Genomic DNA, 16,189 nt, shown 5'->3' with positions numbered 1-16,189 from the left:
AAATTTCAGAAGCACTACAAAAGGTAAAACAATATATATATATATATATATATATATATATATATATATATATATATATATATATATATATATATATATATATATATATATATATATATATATATATATATATATATATATATATATAATTTCAAATCTTAACAATTGTTGTTATTATTATTATGATAATTTTTATTTTCTAATCTATACACAATTGTTTTATTTCTTTATTCTTCACAAAACTGAGTTTTTATTTCCATTTTGCTAACTTGTGGCAATGACTCTTCATTAACCAAGAAAAGAGTTTACTCTGTTTGATTTTTACCATTATCCGTGTTATTCATGTTCATATTATTATATTACTTCTGTAAGTACAGCACTTTGTGTCACTTTATCATGCATGAAAGCGATATTTCAACTGGAAATTCTGAATAAATGATTCATGGAAATTTAGTTACTGAAAGTTGAAAATTAACAAAATTTTCAAAGAGTTGAAGCAGAAAAAAAGAATAATTCACAATATTACTATATACTATAATGGGGGTTAAATGATAAAACAGCATGTAAATTATGGTTGCTCAAAAATTGACGCCTGTCGCTTTAAAAAGTTCAGAGAACGTCGCTGAACGCACGTGGTCAAATCAACATGGCGGCGCCCTGTACAGTTTAGAGAAGAGTGTTTAAGAGTAAATAGAAGAAGGTAAGCTTCATAACTAACACACCGTGAACTTACATTGAATTTGGCATTGATTAATAATATACACAACAGAAAACGGCCATATAGCTTAAAAGACACTCAGGTATCATTCTTGAATAATCATGAAGAGTGCCAGTCAATGCGCACAGTAATATCATCCACCCTGTAGACTGCAAGTGATCAAAGACTTTTTTTCAGCCTGGTGTAGCTGAAGTTTATTCCTCTGCATCTGCACAGAGAAATTTTTAAAACCGAAGCAAGCTGCGTTGTTTAAAAGTCACATCTCCGTAGCCACACTTGAAGATTGAGCTCATCTTTCAATTGTTGAAGAAAATCTGTTGAAATCAAAGTATATCTTAATATTTTCAATCGAGGAAAAACGTACATAGGTGCATGTTCATATGCTTATAAATACATTTTATCAACTTGTCCCTGCAGACTTTTTTAATAGGTCAATATACAGTCTTTTCTTCTTTTGAGTATTTTTTAACCTAGAATTCTCTTAAGCTCCATCCATCTTTCTAGACATTATCCAGACGTGATTTTTTATATGCTAAGTGGTTCGAATGTAACATTAACTACTTATCTTTGAATTTAACGCATACAGAAAAATGGCAGATGTTTGTGACAGCCCCGTGGTTGATCCTCCTCCATCAAAGGAGGAGAAGACTGATGAGCTCCCTCAAGACTCCAACAATGAATCTGACACGAAAGCTGAGGGGGAGAGCAGTGAGGACCCCAGCGTGTACCGCTACATTAAAACTGACCTCTTCACGTCTGAGATCTACAAAGTGGAAATAAGAAATCTCCCAAAGTTCATCGGCTTCAACGATCTGAAGAAGTTCCTGGCTAAACACAGCCTCAACCCTCACAAAATCAAGCTGTTTGGCAGGCAGACCTTTGCCTTTGTCACTTTCAAGAATGAGGAAGAGCGAGACAAGGCGATGAAGATGGTTCATGGCATGCAGTGGAAGCCAGGTTCTGAGTGTCAGGCTGGCCAAACCCAAAGCAGACCCCATCCTGAGGAAGAGGAAGCAGGAGGAAGGAGAGGCCACCGGAGGGCAGCCACCATCCAAACGTACAGAGGGGGAGGAGCCTGAGGAGCCGCTCAGTGTCCAGATTGCCAATGTGGTGACTCCTTTGTGGAGCGTGCCTTATGAGGAGCAGCTGAGGAGGAAGGAGCAGGAGGTGGTGGCGGTTCTGCAGAGGCTAGCCAAGTAAGTAGAGAGTCTTATTTTAAGTTTCTCTGAAAATGTACATATACAAACATTTTTCCATTTCAGATGTGCTGTAATGTTTTCAGAAGACAAACTGTATGCATACTTATATTTTCTGAAACATAAGCAAGACAAAGCCAATCAGCAGAGATGTGTTGGATGCACCTCTCCAAACCTAATATTAGGTGCATTGCACCTGATCTTAGTTGTGGTCGTACAGCAAAACAGTCAGATCTTTAGATGTTTGTTTTGCACATAACTTGGAATAGGTTGTAACATTTCTCCACACTTACACATGCATTTCAGATGATTGAATGTTTAAGTTGTATCACCAATATATATGTGTATTTTGTAGGGTGAGGTACAGAAGCCAGAATGTTTATTTATTCCTTTTTATTATATTCTATGCATTATGTATAATTTGGTGTAATTACAATCAGTGTATTAAGCCAAAGAGTTTTGTGTTTCTGTGGACTTAGCAAATGCACAAAAATGTTGTTTTTCAGAGAGATTGGCAGCACCAACAAAGCCCTGCTACCCTGGCTGTTTGCTCAAAAAGGGAAATATAACAAAATGTGTTGTCCCCTGGAAGCCATCCGACCTTCTCCTGAACAGGTATGTTTACAATGATTGTATTTGCACAAGTTCATCTTATATTTATATAAGAAAAAAAAGCTGAAAGAAAAAGCTACCACACTTCAGTATCACTGCATATTTAAAGACTACAGTGAGATAAGTTATGTAAGGACTGATCTTCTTGTGTTCAGAACCCTTAAAAATGTTGTTTTTTTTATTTTCCTGTGTTGTTACAGACGGAGTACAGAAACAAGTGTGAGTTCCTCATTTCAGTGGGTGCAGACGGTGAGGATAAGACCATCGGTTTTCGTCTGGGGAAATATAAAGGCGGCTCCTGTGCTGTGGTGGGACCAGCTGAGACATGTCATGTCTCAGCTGAGGCAAAAAGAGTGGTCAGCGAGTTTCAGAAGTTCATCAGGTGTTCTTATTATAAAGTCATGACTCATCTTTCATCTCCTGTGTCCTTGGGTTTTTATTTCCCTGTCTGAAGATTATGCTTTTCTGCTGTTACATGTAATGTTCTTCTGTTCACAGGACAACACCATACTCCGTGTACAGTCCTGAAACCTATGAAGGACATTGGAAGCAGCTGACTGTGCGGACTACAAGGACCAAACAGGCCATGGCTATGGCTTTCTTTAACCCACAGGTGAGGAAATTAATCAGTCATTCTGTGTCTTAAACAAACTCATGTGTTGATGCTTTTATTTCTGATCTTTTACTCGTTTTGTTTCTCAGAAACTTGAAGAAGAAGAAATCAATGCATTAAAAAGCTCCATGAAGAACTACTTTACTGAAGGAGAGGGGAAAGACAGTGGAGTGACCTCTCTTTACTTTGTCAGAGAGGGTCAGAGGTAAAAAAAAATATAAACTCTCTAAGCTCTCTCGGTGTTAGGAAAAGGCTGTGAAAATCCTCAGAGGATCACATTGATTTTTTTCTTTGTTCTTTGAAGGACTTCTCCGAACCTGGAGGACTTGCCCTGTGAGCTGGTGTCTGGAGAGAGCAGCATTCACGAGGAGCTCCTGGGTCTAAAGTTCAGAATATCTCCTCATTCCTTTTTCCAGGTCAGACACCTTTACCTCAAAGACTTCTGAAGCCTCATAGCTCTTTTTTTACCATCTCAGCAGCATGTAATTCAAGCGCTTTAGCTTGTATTGATTGATATACTGTATACAAAAGTGGTGTAAGTGTTCCAGGTGTTGTAAGAATTTTCTAAACAGAAGGCTAATACAAGTCTGAATCTATTAAAGATCAATTATGGAGCCATTCCAGTGTTTATTTTTTTTAAGGATGAGCTTTGCAGATACTGCTTTAGCTTATGTACAGCACAATTCATCATGCTCTTCTATCTGGAAGCAGTGAATGCTTCTCTTAAGCTGAAGTAATTCTTACTCTAAGCTCAATGTCAACCAGCTGTTCATTTAGCTACCATGAAGTTCCTCCTGTATGAAAACACAGATGCAAAGCTTCGCAAAGCAGCAGTACGATGAGTTGGTGTGTGTGTTTTCTTGTAGGTGAACACGGGAGCAGCAGAGGTTCTGTACTCAGCGGTGGGGGAGTGGGCTCAGCTGGATCAGGACAGCACTGTGCTGGATGTGTGCTGTGGAACCGGGACCATCGGCATCTCTCTGGCCAAGGTCACATCAGTAAATTTACTTCTGTGCGCAGAATATTACCAGGCTGTTTTCCACCTCTTTGCTATCACAGCAAATGTATTTTCCTCAAAATGAGCCGTCTTGGGTGCAGGGAAACTTCCGTTGACCTCTATGCAGAGCCAGCTCTTGTTCGAATGAAACATCTGCAAACTGCAGCACCAACAAGATATGATACAGAAATATTAAATAGCATTAAATAGCTTCACCCAGGAGAGGTGAGACGTCATCAAAATTATTTTTGATACTTTTTTTTTTCATACTACATTTCTTAGAGCTTTTGGTAGCCTATTGCGTTAGACTGCGATAATGAGTCTGAGTTTAATGAGTTTATTTTTGTAAATTTATGACCTTTGCTTGTAAATTTATAAATTTACTTTTCTACTTTTTTATGTAACATGGCCCTTATCCACCTTCATAATTCTCAGCTCAGTGATTTTTTCTTGTCACATAAAACTTTAAATCCAGAGTTCTTGGTTTATCATGAACATCAGCTCTTCAGTATTGGGGCTAGTGTTTTTTTTTACTCCCACAGCATCAATCAATGTGACGTTTTTAGGGATGCAGACTGAATCTAAGAATAGAATAGACTAGAATAGAACAGACTTTTATTTGTCATTGCACAAAAGCAACGCAGTACACATGAAATAGTGGTTGATTGACTTGTTGAACACTACCCTGCACAATTAACTTTCAAACAACTGTTTCATGTTGACAATGAAAGAGTCTTTTCAAATGTTTTGTTCATCTTACAATGAACACTAACTTTGATGTTTGTGTTGATTTTTGCTTCCAGAGGGTAAAGAAGGTGATTGGGATTGAACTCTGTCAGGAGGCGGTAGAAGATGCCAAAGTTAATGCAAAACTCAACGGTAAGATGTTAAATAGCATTAAATTAGACAGTGATCTTTGGAATCATATTTATTTGTTGGACATAGTTAGAAAAACATTTTTTAAGTGTTATGTGTACTTGATTACTTTTATAATTATGTTCAAGTTGAGCTCCAAGTTGATAATGAAGTAGAAATGTTCCCTGTTTGTGATCAGTCTCTTTGTTTAATCTGAAGGTCTAAGTAACGTTGAGTTCCACTGTGGAAAAGCAGAGGATGTGTTTCCAAACATCCTTAACGCTCTCGTGTCACCAAACCTCACAGCTATTGTGGATCCACCGAGGGCAGGCCTGCGTGAGTAAACACCAAGAATGTGTATTTTTAATTCACAAACCTTAAAATGAACTAAAAACAGTGAGTTTTTGTCTCATCAATCACAGACTCCAAGGTAGTGCTTGCCATCAGGAGAGCAGAGCATCTAAAAAGGCTGGTCTATGTGGCGTGCAACGCTAAAGCAGCCATGAACAACTTCATCGAGTGAGCTATTTTGCTGAAAGATTAAAGGAAGGACAAACTTTTTATAATTCAGAAAGTCAGATTCTTATGTTGGATTTTTTTCTTTCAGCTTGTGCAGAGCTCCATCAAACAGAGTTCATGGTACCCCATTTCGTCCAGTGCGAGCCATGGCTGTGGATCTATTTCCTCAGACGATGCATGTGGAGATGCTTCTGCTGCTGGAGAGAGTTGACTACGAATCCCAGCAGGAGAAGACCAGCTGCACTCGGGAAGAGACAACTTCATAGCCGTGAAAACATGAAAATTATTTCTTGCTTTATTTGCTGTCATTTGTTTAATTACCTGCAAGGCTCAAGTCTTAACTTTTAAAGGCCAGGTCATTCAAAATACAATTTTAGGCATTTTGTCCCTTTAAGTTCTCTTAATACAAAACAAATACATTTGCTTTATGGACTGAATCCTTCTGCCTGTTCTGCCTTCCATGTTTGAGAAACATGTTGGCTTCATTTGAGGGAACATTCCTGTCTCCTGAAGCCTCCTAAATTACTACATAAATAAACATTCACTGAATATAATCCCACTGCTTCACTGTCATTATATATACTGGATATAAAAGACCACTCTCATTATTAGTCAAGACATTTTATTTTGCATAACAAACATAATTGAAGTCATGAGCTCAGGTTGCAATACATACTTCATTTTCTCGGCAGCAACATCTCAAATGGTTCATTGGTACAACTCAACAGCAACACATGTAAAAGCAATTATTTTTTTTCTCCTCACACTGACACACAGTAGGCAAGACGTCAAACGCACAGAGGGGAAAGCACATTCTTAAAGCGCTCTACAATAACCACGACAGCCTTGTGTTTAAACTGTGATGTGTCCTTTATGAATCTTTATCTGGTAGAAAAAACCACAGGCTGATACTTCACAGAGATTGCACAGCAGTGTCTATTTGATCCAGCAACTAACGCGTCTATGTATTCTTCTTTTTAGCAAGATTATTCTAGAAAATGCATAAGACTGTATGTAAGCTTTGGTATACACAGTTTGTCAGCTTGTGTTGGACTAATTAACTATTGGATTTTGATCACGTCAGTCAACCAACTACATTTTGCAAGGCTGCCTTGGAAAAATGGGTTTGTGACGATGGCAAACGCAGACAACATAAAGAATTACAACAGCTTGTACAAATTTGCACATGCTGTAGGCATTTCCCTCCTAAATCTCTGCTCTTTTTACAATCTATGCTCGTTAAAATACTAACTGGCTAAAGAATAAATGCTCAAAGAAGTAGAAGGGGCTTGGTCTTTCCACTTCTGCTCAAAGAGTGCTTTAGGTCCAATATACTGCTATGCTCTGAGCCCTTCACGGCATAAACTAGCTAAGGCAACATGTAGCCAATGAGAATTCTGCTGGGAACCAAAAAGAAGAGCTACTGAAATGTTTAAGTTGTTAGTCTGTGTGAGCGATATTAGTACATTATCAAAAGCTAGCTTCAAGAAATGCTCGGTTTACCCTGAGCACATCTGGGCTCAGGTTTACTGCAGGCTTTTAGGAGGAGTACGTTGGTTTCTGGTTTTCCCAAAGCAAAATAAAAAGGCGAGAATTCCCTCCAAATACAAAAACTCCTAAATCTTTCATCAGCAGTTGATCCTGTACTACGAGCATCAGTCAACAGAACATGTGACAGGACACGAGTGCATAACAGATCTGAAAAGTCATCACTTCACAACGCCTGTTTTGAATCGTGCAATCCGGGACAGCGACTGTCCGTTCCAAAGAAAAGAAAACGGCATATTTTATTTCATCAACCATGACATCCATAACACCAACCATTAAAATATCCAATAAACAAGTAACATTGCTTTCCAATTCAACAAATGGTAGAAATACACAAGTTGTAGTAGTCCCTTTCAAATACTTTGAGCACACATAAAAGAACTCAGAGGTGCTGGTAGGCAAAAGATTCTGACTGTTTAAAACGACACTTCAAACGAAACCAAGTTGTGCAGTGTTTCTGTAGCGACGAAAAAGCATGCATTATTTCTTTTGTTTTGTGGTTCATAAGTTATCGACTCCTCTGCAGACTGGAGCGCTTCTTTTTTGTGCCATAGTGAGGACGCATCTAGAGAGGTAGACGATATTTGCTCTACTGTCTGTTAATCTATCAGCGGAAACCTTTAAAATGCAGGAGTGAGAGAAGCTGCTCTACTTGTCTTGTCGGTGTGGAACTATATTGCCATTTGATCTCAGTGATGCATAATCAGGTGACTGGTGGTGAGAGGTGTGTGATGTCTGACAGTGACCGGGTTTCAGTGCTGTGGTTCATCAGTGATTCAGAGACTTAGACGTCGACAGTGCAGAGGGGTTCACTCCCCGGCTGGGCAGACTCCATTATCGTCATCTTGGGTTTCTTCCTGGTTTCCTCCTGGTGACATCAAATTATGAGGTACAGAGAAAACGTGAAAAACTGAAAATCAATTCATGCATAGGCTGTGTAATTAGGTCATTATTTAAGTTATCTCTAAGATGTCACTTTAAAATGCTTTTATTGTGCCTGTGAGGTCAGAATATCTGCTTTGGCCAACACTTTGATTTACACGTGAAATACAAATAGAGCCAGTTTTACTCGGTGGTCAGCTTGTTGAAACTGTAGAAACCTTTAAATATCTTGGAACAGCTCCTGACAGTCACTTGAGCTTCTCTGAAAACAGATTTTATTCTAAAGAAAAGCTCACAGCAACTTGATCTTCTCAGGAAACTTAGCTGTCTTGGAGTCACCACAGATTTTAGAGCTTGTGTACTCAACTCACATTGAGAGCATCTTGACATTTTATTTTTGTGATTGGTTTGGTCACTTAAGCTACAAGTGACAGGGCAAGCTGAACAAAATAGTAAAAATAGCTGGTAAAATTGTGGGAAAACCCCAGAAGCCTATGGGGTAGCGCTGTCTGTCTTGTGCTGGTGGGCCAAAGTCAATTTTCCCACTTTGGTAGACAATTAAGAACTATTCTATTGTAAATGTATTTTCAGTAAAAATCTACACACTTAAATTAAAATAGTTTTGAGTCAGAATAAGCAGTTCAGAAATGATATTTTGATACACAAAAGAAGATACTGAAGTTTTGAATGCCTCATTTGAAATAAGATTCCTCACCCTGTGTGCAGCAAGTTTCTTCATTTCTTCTTGCAGTTTGTTCAAGATATGAAGGTTTGGCTTGTTCTTTTTGGCATACTGCTGCAGCTCAATCACACTCTTGTCAGAGCTCTCCTGTGAAGGATGAGATGTTAGACAAGTTAGAAGACTTTCCTGCATCGTCAAAGAATTTACATCACTGACGTTCAACGGGTTGATTTGGTAAGACAGGTTGTTTTATTCATAAGGCAAAATGTTTGACTGATACAGCAGAAAAGACAATATAACTGCTGGCTCCAACAAAATATGCAACTACATACAATAAGGGGCTCAGAAGCAGAAATACATTTTATTTAGTACAGGAATTGTTTGACTTTAAAGTCTCTTCTTGCCAGTGACTAAGGATCAGAGATAACACTTCTGTAAAGGTTGAAAGAGGGCGCTCACCTTCTTGACCATCTTATTGCTCTCTCTGCCATACATGCGTAGCAGTGAGCCCCAGTTTTTCACATGAGGATGAAGCATTTGTAAGATCTTCTGAGATGCCAGCTGTTTGCCTACCCTCTTGTTCTTGCCTGTTGTGAAGTGCAGAGACATGATCATTAAAAAACCCACAGCATCTGGTTCAGTGTCATCACTGGAGAAGGTGACGATTACGGTGTACTTACACCAGCCGCGCACAGTGTGCTTCCCACACGTCATCACATATTCACTCTTCTGGTTTTTCCCAGGGATGACCTCGAACTTGATGCTGGTATCTCCCATTCCATGGTTTCTACGGGGGGATCAAACAGTGCTTAAAATGAAGGGCAGCTGCCTTGTTGTTTTCAGTCACTGCGGCAGGCTAACCTGAAGCACCACCTGCTGCTTTAATTTTAACACAATACAACACTGCTCACCTTTTAAGGCACTCATGAAGAATCTGATATGGCGAAAGTAGTCCTGCTTTGTTGGTCAGCTCATACACTCTTGAGTCTTCTATACTGATATGATTAAAATACTGTGGACCAGAGAACATTAAATGTTAGGCAAAGAAGTTCTATATTTAGCCATTTTAACACTCACTCACTCACTACCTGCCTTCTTTGGCAAACTCTTTCATTCTTGATACAAACAATGAACAAGGAAACAGGAAACAACATACCTCTAGTTCATCCCCTTCCACAGGCTTCTCCTCAGACGTCTGCTTCACAAAGTCAGGGATGAGGATTTCCAGTGTGGCTCGAGCTGCAATTTATGCCAGATTATGAGTGAGAGAAGAAACAACTACTAAAACCAGCGAGCACGCTTAAAAGTACCATCCATCTATTGTAAAAGTAAAAACGTGATATGAGTTTTGAGGGAAACTGTTTCCAGCAGCGCTTTTTCCAGATCTTAATCTGACTTTTCGTATCATGCTGGTCCAGTCAGTGTCACTAACCTCTAACATGTTTTTTTTAAACTGAGTTAGTTTCAAATTAGTCAAAGCTAAATACTGTAAAGAGAAAAGTTACCAGCTTTATTTTTAGCAAGTTTTTTACTGCTTGCTGTTCCTGTGCCATAAGTCACTCCGTCTATAATGACCGACGCTCCAAAGGGTTCACTTGGGTTCTCTGTGGGAACACAAAATCAGTTTGATCCGTTGTAATTGGCTTTTAGGTAATCATCAATCCTTAATATTTAAAGAGACAGAGGCAGTTTTATTTGCACACACATACCCATGGACACACAATGTATTTATAATTCACAACAAACACAAGGGGTACCATGCTAACAAATAGCTTTGCTTTTGTTGTGAGGACTTTTTAAATTAATTTCCCAGAATACACACATAAGAAATTAGGACTTACCACATTCAAAAAAGTTGTAAACAGGTCGAACCTTCAGGACACGCTGCATATACTCATGCAAGATACAAACTTCAGACTTTCCGTTTGGATTGATGACAAATTCTGTGGAAAAATAATATACATTAAATACAGGTAAATGTACTTACAGGCTGATAGAGTTCTCTTTTCTGCATTTTGAAACGATGCTGAGCAAGTTCTTTTGGGGACACTGTAGATAAGTGATGCTAAATGACAGAATTAATCCAAAATTAGTTAACCTAACAGGCTTAAAGAACACAAATGACACAAGCTGTGCTCATGAAAATGCAAACATATGCTACGTTAATTGTGATGCAGCATTTTAACAGCTTTGAGATGAGAAGGGTGTTTGCAGCTTGATGCTTCATATGTCAAAGTCCACATCTGCTTTGCTGAATGTGTTGTTTCTTCATATTCCACTGTTTACTGGTAATAACTTCTGCTATCTCGGGAAGCTGAAGTCTACCATCTCTAACTTTTACCTTTCTTAGTGGGAGCATCCTGAACCGACAGTGTGATGAGTTTCTGGTTGGCAGGCAGGATGGGTCTCTCTGACTCGGCCTGCTTCCTCTTCATATCTCTGTTAAACTGCCTTCGCTCAGCCCAGGTACGGAACTTCTTCACAGTAACTTGTTCAAAATCAAAGCATTTCTCCAAGTACTGACGAAAGTCTTCAAGTTCTATAAGAAGGATTCAGGAGGTCAGATGACTTTTGGCAGTGATACATCTGAACTGTCTTTCATAAGTATGAATCCCTTACCTATAGACTCGTCCTTGCACACCTCCACCTTGGCCTTGACTTGACCCAAGGCTCCTTGTGCAGTGTCAAAGGACTGAGACTCTTTAGCCTGCAGGTTGTTATCAGTGGTTCCCTCTCCATCTGGGTCACCATCAGTCGTACTGGAGGGTTGGATGGCGTCCTGCTCCATCCCTGGGGCCTCTGACCTGCCTGCTCCATCTCCATTGTTGGCCTCCTCCCCGGGCTGTTTGACAGGTGACACTTCTGAAAGGGTCACCTCCCCGTTCAGTTCCCTTTCCTCCTGATCCTTCATTTTCTTGTAGTGAAGGCAAGGGATGCTGCTTGTGGGAGGGTCATGTTTCTGTGGCAAAACAGAAAACCAAGAATGTAAATAACTTTTTCTAGACCAACAATAAAAAGACAATACTAAAAGTGTAAACCACCTCTGAAAAACAAAAGAAGTAAAAAAAAATGGATGGCCTACAAGGAATTCAGACAAGGCTGTTTTCCAGACTGCCTACTTGCCGATGTAGTGTGCAGTGCAAACTGTAGAATGTTTACAGCTTTTGAATGTATGACTCTTCTGTTTTATCTGTTTTGCAGTTTTTGATTTTGGAAAAGATAAAGCAGTAGAATTCATGTGTTGCTGAATTCTACGTGTGCTGAGAAAACTTGCATACAATAATATTCAGTATCAGTCACAGCAGACCCATGCCCTATAGACTGTCCAGTTTTAACTTTGTGGCCAAAGTTTGGGGACAAATGTTTCTGTTGCAGCATGATGATACCAGAGCTGGTCCTGTCCATTGCAAGAAAAATCACAAGCTCAAATCTCCTGGAGCTATGACCGTTGTGTTGTGTCTTACCCTGATACTGCCAGTTCCAAGAAAGTAGGGTCTGGACCAGGTGACGACCCTGGTCTCTCTGTGCAAGTAGACTGGAATGCCAGAGTTATGGAATGTCATGATCCATCCATCAGGTAGAGGCTCAGTGGGTGGTCGTCCCCGACCTGCCAATGGGAGAATCATTAATGTAGTGACACATGACGTTCTGGGATCATGCTGTAGTTTCTTTGATCGTTTCAACGCAGAGAATTGTTCCTGAACAGACCATCGTAAGCATGTCTGCTCTGAGCTTCAAATGCTGTAAAAAAAGAGAGGATGGCTACTTGATTTTGTTTTTCTACCTTTTCGGAAAACCACAAATGGGTTAAATAGTTCACACAGCACAGCAATATTTTGTTGATAATTTAATAACTTTGTTAAATGTTGATAAAACAGATTTTGGTGGTTTGCAACTCGTTCAAACCAAACAACAAAGAGAAAAATGAAACTCCTACACAGAAGTTCCGACACAGGCTCAATTTCTTTTTATAAAAACCACAGACTGTGAACAGGTTATCAATTAATCTGTGGCAGAGTACAACTGTCTGATGTGAAGAGGAAACGTAATGATCAATCCGCATCCAAAAACTTCTGTGGGCCCATGCTCTTCACAGATGAAGAGAGGTAAACTAAAAAAACGTCATGTGGTCTGATGCGTCAAAATGAGACACTCTTTGAGAAAATCGTGGACACTGTAACCTCTGCTCTACAGAGAAGACACCACCTGACTCATTACCAGCACAACTTAAATATCAGCATTCGTAATGGGCATGGGTATCCCTGGCTCTGTAGCAGAAGAGTCCAGGTTTGAAACGAAGCCTGCCACCATGCAACACCATGAAACAAAACACAAACACAACAAAGACGACCCCACACTGTAGTGCGGATGCAGCTGAAATCCTAAGTCTGCCAAAATTAGGACAACAGTTCACTTTGATCCACAAACAGGTTCTCTCGGGTCTCAGAAATTTACAGTGATGTTATAAGGAATTCATGCAGCAGAAAAGTAACCCCCCCCCCCCCCCCCCCCCCCCCCCCAAAAAAAAAAAAAAATCTGAAACTTGACAAAATGTAAAAAAAGATTATATTGTTAACCAAACAGTTCAATTTTTCAGTTTCATCATTTAATGTTTCTATCCCACTATTTTCAATTACTGTAAATAAACCAGTATAGGTTTTAAACAATTTGCAAACCATCAAATCTTACTGTTATTAACATCTTAGGTTTTTATTAACATCCAATTTTTTTTGAACCTGCAGCTGTGAGTATCATACACTGTTGTCAGAACGAACACTAAAACCACATCCAATTGTGTGTTACTTCAAATATCCAACCCTGGCTGATCCACCACTCACTCTTCAGGACAGTCTTTATTTTGGTCATCATGGGCTGAACACCTCCTTCACCATCAGACTGATGATCACTGTCACCCCCATACGTGTCTTCTGATGGACGCATTTTTTTAGGGACCGGCATGCCCTCCTCCAGCAGGGCATCGACATCATTGTCAAACTCCTCCTGGAAGAATCAACGGTTAAGGCCAAAAGAGAGGGATGGGTCACCAGATTAAGGGAGCTGTGAATTCTTCATTTGAGAGTGTTATTGAAGTGAAACATTAGATGAAAAGGAATGAGCTATGAAAGAGAGAAAGTGGGGAGAAAGAGAAATACAAATCCATCTCCTTGCATCTCAGTTGTAAGGTCATTTATGACAAAAGAAAAAGGAGCATGATGTGAATCATGCAGCTCGATGGGACGTTTAATCCTAGCTAAGCCACTCATAATAGATCTCTGGGGTTGAAAGCTTATACAAGAAAGTCATAACAATACTTTTTTGTGACTCTTTGATTAACTGATGATATTAGTATCTCTACTAAAGGAAACTTTAACTTTATGCACATTTTCCTGGCCCCTGAAGACACAAGGTTACAAGTGAAATCTTTTCAGATACCATCCTGACAATGGGCTTTCTGCATTTTTAAAAATATCTATTTGCTTCCTTTAACCTAGTTAAGAAAGCACCTGCTGTGAAACTTTGCCATGAAAAATGTAAACAAAAACTAATTACCAAATCCACTTTGGGGATTTAACCTTTGGATATGATTGGTGGCAAATATTAATTCTAAATGTAAAGAGAGTATCACAGCTACATCTGCCGATCATCTCAGGATTTCTCCCAAAAAGAGTGGTCGTTAGGTTTTTCGCGATGTTGGTTCTTGTCCTTGAAACATAAAAATTTGCAATGTAACAGCTTTATTTGATGTGAATTATTTGTTATGTCAGAAAGAAATAACTGTTCTGTGTAGCTTTAATGACAAATAGACACTGAAAACATAGGAGCATACCCACCTCATATGAGTAAGTCACAGCCTCGTCATCTGCTTGCTCCTGCTGAATTATGACCTCAGACTTAAAGCCGCCATGATCTCCATCGTCATGATCCACGAAGTTCTCGTAAAAGTCATCCAGCTCATCAAGGACAGCAAACTCTACCTTGTTCTCCAGGTCTACCTCAGACTCCTCTGACCTTTTACCTGCTCTGCTTCCTGCTCCAGAGCTACTCTCAGCTGCCTCCAGCTCACTCGTCAAGTCATGCAACTCACCATTCAGGCTGTCTAAGCAGTCATCACTTCCTCCTTCCTGACCCTCACCTGTGTACAAAACCTTCCTGTCCTTACTATTGCTGCTTTCAGTGAAGCTTACACGGATCTTAACATCTCTGAGCAACTTGAGGTCTGGTAGAAACTTGGTGACCGGTGGAGCATGGCGAGCTGTTCTAGGGCACCGCAGATTGGGACTGGCCTCATTTGAGAGGTGGCTACAGAAAGTTAAAGAGCCCATGCTGAGGGGCTGCTGTGGCTTGGCTTCCCCGTCCCCTGGGGTGTATGTGTATCCATCACCACCAGAGCTAACGTCCATTACCTCTGCGTCACTGGACGTTTGCAGGGGAGGTGGTGGAGGTGCTCTGCCCTCATGCTGGCCAAAATCATCAGGTGGCTCCAAGGGGAGAGGGGGTATAACGTCATCTATCTCCATTCAATCGGTTTAATTACTACAATTACAGAAAAACTGGAAATTTATTCTCATCTAAAACCTGATCTGTTGAAAAACTATCTTTCATCTAAACCCAGAATGCATGCGGAAGCACATCCCTGTATAGACCACGTACCACAGGTGAAAATGCTAAGCTGACTACATTGTTCTTTTCATTAATGTAGACAGCTTTCAGAATCACTGTCTCAATTATTGGAAATCACAATGCATTCAGCTTAATATGGATTTTAGGCACTGATCATCCTCCACTGGTTTCTTCTGGGGGCTGGAGAGAAGGACCAGAAAGCAGATGTCAGAGGATGCAACATGGTTAGCTCACAATGACAAGGTATTTGTCGCTACTAGCTTACAAAAATCGAGTGATGGAAACAGACTGAAACTTGGAAAATATATGGTTTTGATAGGACTATATTATTTTAGCTGGAAGAAGATGCAAATGAATCGCAACACGCTTCAGGAGCAGCATGCAGGGCCCCATCAACGTTTCTATCAGAGCTACTAAGCTAACAACCAGCCGACAAGATGATTACATCCACGCAGCCGTTAAATATTCCAACTAACCTTAAAATATTGCAATAATAGAAATACTCACAAATCAAAGTAGCGTCGCTTTCTCCTGTTTATCACCTAACTACCTTTCCTACTCATTTAGTTCTCGACGCTTCGACATACTGCTTCGCTCGCTGCCCCGCCATCTTGAAGAAAACTACAGCGGCAGCCCGACTCTAGTCCCGCCCAAAGAACCGGCATTTTAATGATTGATCAATCTGACGACCAATCACAACACGTCCTGCGACGTCAACTGATATGATTGAGCCAATCAACATGACAGTATTCCTATATTTTAGTCTATGAGAATTACCACAGACTGTACATAGAATTACACATGCAACATGTAAAACACTCGTAACGTCAATGCGATATTGTATTTACGAAACAGTTTACCCTTTTACGACAAAGAAATAACAAGTGTATATCCAATAAGAGGAGGGGAAAAGAGAAAAGGATATTTCTATGCAATGGGGGAAACA

General features: G+C 39.8%; 2 protein-coding genes across 2 annotated transcripts; one reads left to right on the top strand and one right to left on the bottom strand.

The window, feature by feature from the left end:
* The first annotated feature begins 607 nt into the window (after window positions 1-607).
* Window positions 608-6,068, top strand: trmt2a (tRNA methyltransferase 2 homolog A). Its single transcript, XM_074669912.1, is given in 13 exon segments — window positions 608-700; window positions 1,305-1,670; window positions 1,672-1,914; window positions 2,421-2,529; window positions 2,727-2,908; window positions 3,025-3,139; window positions 3,229-3,344; window positions 3,444-3,555; window positions 4,006-4,128; window positions 4,940-5,015; window positions 5,211-5,327; window positions 5,414-5,510; window positions 5,599-6,068. Coding segments are annotated over 12 exon segments (1,830 nt in total). The 5' UTR covers window positions 608-700; window positions 1,305-1,308; the 3' UTR covers window positions 5,777-6,068.
* Window positions 6,069-6,844: 776 nt separating this feature from the next.
* Window positions 6,845-15,887, bottom strand: dgcr8 (DGCR8 microprocessor complex subunit). The gene is made up of 14 exons (XM_074669911.1): window positions 15,751-15,887; window positions 14,454-15,423; window positions 13,461-13,623; window positions 12,087-12,229; window positions 11,242-11,581; window positions 10,964-11,161; window positions 10,464-10,565; window positions 10,128-10,226; window positions 9,779-9,861; window positions 9,534-9,634; window positions 9,303-9,409; window positions 9,082-9,209; window positions 8,656-8,769; window positions 6,845-7,926 (listed from the first exon to the last, which is right to left on the bottom strand). Exons 2-14 carry the CDS (start codon window positions 15,138-15,140, stop codon window positions 7,843-7,845), a joined length of 2,349 nt encoding a protein of 782 aa, XP_074526012.1. The 5' UTR covers window positions 15,141-15,423; window positions 15,751-15,887; the 3' UTR covers window positions 6,845-7,842.
* Window positions 15,888-16,189: the final 302 nt, after the last annotated feature.

The sequence above is a fragment of the Halichoeres trimaculatus genome, unplaced genomic scaffold (genome assembly GCF_033239565.1).
Source record: "Halichoeres trimaculatus isolate MK-OKI-2021-1 unplaced genomic scaffold, fHalTri1.1 fHalTri1_scaffold_5, whole genome shotgun sequence".
Taxonomy (NCBI): Eukaryota; Metazoa; Chordata; class Actinopteri; order Labriformes; family Labridae; genus Halichoeres; species Halichoeres trimaculatus.
This window is presented reverse-complemented; position numbering and strand designations above follow the sequence as displayed.

Excerpts from the sequence above, each read along its gene's own strand:
- dgcr8 (XM_074669911.1), bottom strand. The coding sequence starts at position 15,140 with ATGGAGATAGATGACGTTATACCCCCTCTCCCCTTGGAGCCACCTGAT. Across the intron at positions 11,582-12,086 it reads TTGGAACTGGCAGTATCAGG|AAACATGACCCTCCCACAAG; the intron begins GTAAGACACAAC and ends GTTTTGCCACAG. Across the intron at positions 8,770-9,081 it reads GCAATAAGATGGTCAAGAAG|GAGAGCTCTGACAAGAGTGT; the intron begins GTGAGCGCCCTC and ends CATCCTTCACAG.